The 4600-nt window shown below is 42.2% G+C and overlaps 1 protein-coding gene across 1 annotated transcript; it reads left to right on the top strand.

Moving 5' to 3' along the window:
- Nucleotides 1–135: 135 nt before the first annotated feature.
- On the top strand, nucleotides 136–3892 carry SNAI2 (snail family zinc finger 2). The gene is made up of 3 exons (XM_014936884.1): nucleotides 136–535; nucleotides 1131–1676; nucleotides 2647–3892. Exons 1-3 carry the CDS (start codon nucleotides 457–459, stop codon nucleotides 2826–2828), a joined length of 807 nt encoding a protein of 268 aa, XP_014792370.1. The 5' UTR covers nucleotides 136–456; the 3' UTR covers nucleotides 2829–3892.
- The last annotated feature ends 708 nt before the right edge of the window (nucleotides 3893–4600 follow it).

The following is a 4600-nucleotide window of genomic DNA, read 5'->3' as shown; positions in this document are numbered from 1 at the left end:
CACCACCCCACCCCCCACCAAAAAAAAGGGGGGGGGGGGGGGGGTTGGAAAAAAAAAAAAAAAAAAAAAAACAACCAACTAAACCACCAGCCTGTTTGGAAAAAAGTGCTTGAGAAGATCCCGAAGTGATTGGAGGAGCGGGAAACCCTTCCCCCCTGCACCTGACTCGTGGGTATTTACGGGAGTTTTCAGGGCGGCTCAGGCACCGCCGCTCAGGGCGCGGGTGGATGGACGGTGCGGGGCGGGCGGCGGGACAGGGACGGGGACAAGGACAGGGACAGGGACGGATGCTCCGGCAGTGACCGTCTGCGTGTGGTGCCGCTCACACCCGCACACGCACACACACCCACACACACACACACGCACCCGCCCGGGGACCGCTACACCCACCCACCCACCCACCCGCGAAGAGGAGGGAGAAGCCTGGAAGAAGGAGAAAGAGCCCCCGCGTCCAAAATGCCCCGCTCCTTCCTGGTCAAGAAACATTTCAACTCGTCCAAGAAGCCGAATTACAGCGAGCTGGACACTCACACAGGTAACCCCACGGCAGCCACCGCACTCCCTCCCGAGGTGGCGGTCCTTGCGTGGCGGGGACGAGGAGGGAGGGCTGGGATTGCTTTTTAGACATTACTCCATCGCTATAGCTCTTTTCCTTTCTTTTTTTTAATATTTTTTCCTTCCCTTTTGCTTGCAAGGAGGGGAGGTTTGAGAAATATTGTCCCAGAATGAATCACAAAGTTTGCTCATCCACTTGAACCCGGTCGCTCAGAGAGGATTTGGAGCTTTCCTGTTCTGGATCTGCCGGTGGTGGAATTGAAACTTTTTATACAAATCCCTCAGGAAGTCTGGCTGCCTGGTTGTAACAGGCTGCACGGATTTAGAAGCAGCACGCTGCCTTGGAGAGACTCTCCAACTGCTGTAATGTGGCTGTTCAAGGGCACTGTCTCTACCCATCAGAATATATATCTCTCTATATATATGAAATAGTGTTTCCTTAATCCTCCTTATATTCAGATGACCATACTGAGTTGTTTAATTTGTGCACCTTTTAATCCCTGAAATGTTAACGTTGGTGCCTTTTGAAATGCTTTTTTGGTTCTCTTACCTTAAAATTTTCTTTTTTTCTCCAGTGATTATATCCCCATACCTGTATGAAAGCTACCCAGTGCCTATCATACCCCAGCCAGAGATCCTGAGCTCAGTAGCCTACAACCCCATTACTGTGTGGACTACAACCGGGCTGCTACCGTCTCCGCTACCCAACGACCTCTCTCCGCTTTCCGGATACCCCTCATCTTTGGGAAGAGTCAGCCCACCTCCACCTTCTGACACCTCCTCCAAAGATCACAGCGGCTCAGAAAGTCCCATTAGCGATGAAGAAGAGAGAATCCAGTCCAAGCTTTCAGACCCCCACGCGATCGAAGCCGAAAAGTTTCAGTGCGGTTTATGCAACAAGACCTATTCAACTTTCTCTGGGTTGGCCAAACATAAGCAGCTGCACTGCGATGCCCAGTCTAGGAAATCGTTCAGCTGCAAGTACTGTGACAAGGAGTATGTCAGCCTGGGAGCTCTTAAGATGCACATCAGGACCCACACACTACCTTGTGTCTGCAAGATCTGCGGCAAGGCTTTCTCTAGACCCTGGCTACTCCAAGGACACATCAGAACGCACACTGGTAAGAACAACCATTACAGCTGCACTTTCTCGTTGCTATAACATCAGGATGCCCTTTTGCTATTTTTCTCCACAGGTGGGGAGGGGGGAAAAAAAGCAGTGTTTCTTTACTAACCTTGAAATGCCTCCACAGAATTTCAAATGTGTCATCAAAAGGCTAAATTCTCCCTCTTGAGGGGTGGGCGGGAGGGGATTGGAGCATGGTCTCATAACTGTAGGTCAGATACTGACATAAATCAGCATTGCTCCCATGATAATTTTCGGACGGTTCAGCCCGTTTCCACCAGCTGAAGGTTTTCTTTAAGGATTTTATGTTAACTTTCAGGCTTTGGAAATTGCTAACTTTGAGAAGGCTCCAGCTGACTCTGAAATCAAGCAGCAAAACAGAAAGGCAATGCATGAGGGGCTGCTTTCTGCCTCCTTAAGCAGTTGGCAAGTTTTGCATGTGCTATCTCAAGTCCTTAAGAATTAGAAACGCATCATCACCAAAGTGGATTGCTTGGGGTCTTTTTTCTGTTGAGGCAAAAACTTGATTTTGAATATCACATTGTGTACAACGTAGTGCCTATAGAGCTGTCTGCTGCTCTTCAGTCAAAGCCCTTGTCCCCTGTAATTTACACAGCGCTGAGCAGGAAAAAAAAGTCCTATGAAAATATTTGAAAGTGTTGGGAGGAGCCCAGCCTGAAAGTACTGCCTGCACCTGTAGATGCAGAAGGAGTCAGCAGCTTGTCTTCGGGGACTGCGCTTAGCAGCGTATTCCGACAAGACTGAGTTCTGCAAGTACAGTCAGCAGTGCTGAAAGTTCTTGTGTCTGTGGCCTGACTAACTTTTTATTACACCTTCTTGATTATAACGAATCCTTTCTGGGCTTTTTTGTTCGTTTCTTAGGATAAAAGCGGGTTTTACCTGCCTCAAACGTGTACTTCTTTTTTAAAGCTTTATCCTGTTTTTCCTTGATGTTTCCTTTTTAGGAGAGAAGCCGTTTTCCTGTCCTCACTGCAACAGGGCTTTTGCAGACAGATCCAATCTGAGGGCTCATCTGCAGACCCACTCGGATGTGAAGAAATACCAGTGCAAAAATTGCTCCAAAACTTTCTCCAGAATGTCTCTTCTGCACAAACATGAGGAATCTGGCTGCTGTGTAGCACACTGAGTCATGCAGTCAATGTTTACCTGGACTCGATGCATTTCTCCACTCCTGTTCCAAATGATAAGTGGAAAATCCAAAGGCGTTTTCTCGTCTGCTTTTCAGCCAAAAAAAAAAAAATATCCAAAACACCACCAAACAAACAAAATAGTGGAAGAACTTAGAATGTCAGTAGAAATGAGCTTTAAGTTGTTTCTGTTCAGTCACACATTTGCATTCTTAAGTGTGAATTCTGAAATATGGGAAAGACACCATGCATGACATTTCAAGTAGATCTAAAGGAAGCAGCATTATCAGCTTTCTTTATAGATGAAGCCAAATGTATGTCGTCTTTTCTTGCTTAGAAAAGGCTGCAAAGTTAACAATACATTCCTGCCAAGCCATTTCAACCAAAGAAACAGTATTTTAAGTGGAACTTTTAATAAGAATACTACCCAAGTGAATTTTGCTAGACACCATTTATCTCAGGTGCCTTAAAAAGTATTCCAAGTTTACCTTAGTAAATGTTTAATATTATTCATTGCTGTGTTCTTTATTTTTTATTTTATTAGAAGCCAAGGCCTTCATTAATGATCTGAAATGCTTTAAAACTGCATAATTAAGAGAGGAAAAAAAACTTGTAAGAGAATGTATGGAAAATTGAAAGCCACAAATTAACCGCATGTGCCTTTTAAAAAAAAAAAGTAATGACTGTAGCTTCAAACATTCCTGGTGCATGCTTGACCATCTTTTAATATGGAATAGTTCCTCTAAACTTTAATCTTTTTTAAAAAACGGGAATAAGTGCAAGAGAGGGGGTTTATGGGATTTTGACGATTATTTTTTTTTTTTAAATGCACAAAGGAAATGCAATATTTTCAGCATTACCCCTCCAAGTGCCTTTTTTATTGATGGTTTTGTAAAGTATGTGGACATAATGTAAATATTTTTATTTTTATATGATTGAATGTGTTATGAATGAAAGTGAATTGTTGCCTATAGCAGCATCTATAGATAACTTGAAGAAAGTGTGAAGTGAAATTTATGTTGTTTTCTAGCCACTTTTTTACAATAAACATTTTTAAGTAAGATTTCTGTTGTTTGTTCTAATTAAAGAAAACAACTGTCTGGTTTATCAAGGCTTTGGAAGCAAGTGTCTCTCTACATGACCAAATGAAGATTGAAGTGAATTTCAGATGCGAGTCCTTAGTTCACAAGTACTGGACACAAGTATTGGACATTAGAAAGGAATATACCCATTGCATTTTGAAACATTTAAAACCATACAGAGCATTTTTCTAGACTCACTGCTTTAAAATGCTGATACTTTTTTGCTACTTAAAATTGTATGACAACATTGTGAAATATATTTTATCAAAAACATTTAAAAAGAATCTTCTTTCTGGCATTTTAACAGTTGAAAGGATGCAGCCTTATTATAGTACTTTTCCTGAGTCTCTGACATTAGGAAATCTCAGCCTGATCCAAAGTTCATTAAAGTCAGTGGAACCTTACTGAAGTCCAGTAATGTTGTTTTCATGATGGTCTTTTAAAGTAGCAGTCACATCACAGTACGATATACTTTATATAGCCATTTCAGAAAGATTAAAGATATTTCTCTTAAAACGTCTTACATAGCAGAACTGTCAAGTGAGTGTATTATGACTGCATATCAGCTAATATATCACTGGAAAGAATTATCCAGTAATAAAAAAAAGAATTATTTTGCTTCAGATGATTTGAATAAGGACTCCAAGATCTGAACTATATAAAAGCATTACAGCACCATCAAATCATGT

Source organism: Calidris pugnax, unplaced genomic scaffold, assembly GCF_001431845.1.
Source record: "Calidris pugnax isolate Ruff unplaced genomic scaffold, ASM143184v1 scaffold51, whole genome shotgun sequence".
NCBI lineage: Eukaryota > Metazoa > Chordata > Aves > Charadriiformes > Scolopacidae > Calidris > Calidris pugnax.
Note: the sequence above shows the minus strand (reverse complement) of the source record. Positions and strands in the feature narration are given on the sequence as shown.